This window comes from Nematolebias whitei, chromosome 10 (genome assembly GCF_014905685.2).
Source record: "Nematolebias whitei isolate Nwh7 chromosome 10, NemWhi1, whole genome shotgun sequence".
NCBI classification, from domain to species: Eukaryota; Metazoa; Chordata; class Actinopteri; order Cyprinodontiformes; family Rivulidae; genus Nematolebias; species Nematolebias whitei.
In genome coordinates, this window is record NC_056507.1 from 30,759,680 (window position 1) to 30,760,485 (window position 806).

Here is an 806-nt window from a genome sequence, read left to right on the forward strand (position 1 = left end):
AGGTAACCTCTAGAAGAGCTCGCATGGACGCTTCATATCTGGTGTGATGGGTGGAGTCATGGATATTGATTTCTGCCTATCTTTATTAGTTAAAACACAAAAGGTTATGGTAGTTCCCCACCTGATAAGATCCTCTCTCTCATGAAACAACTTGGCCATACGCCGCACCGTGTAGTCAGGGAAGGCCAGACGCCCCGAGTTTACCAAGAGGATGGTAAAAAGCTGGTTCTGCCCCCCAGCTGCCATTTCCTCCTCATCCATGGTTTCTGTCAAGGAGAAGAGCAGAAGGATGCGAGAAAAGACGGCCCGAGGACCACGAGACAGACGCACACAGGAGCCTGCGAGCTGCTTCGCCCTTTGGTGAAAGAAAAACAACAAAAAAAGAGATCGTTACCGCCTTCCTACACGTGTCAATCAATTACAGAGTGAAAAATCAATCACAGAGTGGAAAATCAATCACAGAGTGGAAAATCAATCACAGAGTGGAAAAATCAAGTGAAAAATCAATCACAGAGTGAAAATTCAATCACAGAGGGGAAAATCAATTACAGAGTTAAAAATCAATCATAGAGTAAAAAATCAATCACAGAGTGGAAAATTAATCATAGAGTGAAAAATCAATCACAGAGTGAAACATCAATCACAGAGTGGAAAATCAATCACAGAGAGAAACATCAATCACAGAGTGAAACATCAATCACAGAGTGGAAAATCAATCACAGAGTGAAACATCAATCACAGAGTGAAAAATCAATCACAGAGGGAAAAATCAATCACAGAGTGGAAAAATCAATCACAGAGTGAAA

The 806-nt window shown here is 41.6% G+C and overlaps 1 protein-coding gene across 1 annotated transcript in view; it reads right to left on the minus strand.

Annotated features, from left to right (window-relative positions):
* Nucleotides 1-806, minus strand: part of fan1 (FANCD2 and FANCI associated nuclease 1) — a 7,761-nt gene that overhangs the window by 4,910 nt on the left and 2,045 nt on the right. The window contains exons 4-5 of the mRNA XM_037683577.1: nt 122-355; nt 4-38 (exon numbers count right to left, since the gene is read on the minus strand). Of these exons, the coding sequence (XP_037539505.1) occupies nt 4-38; nt 122-355 (269 nt within the window). The remainder of the gene's footprint in view (nt 1-3; nt 39-121; nt 356-806) is intronic.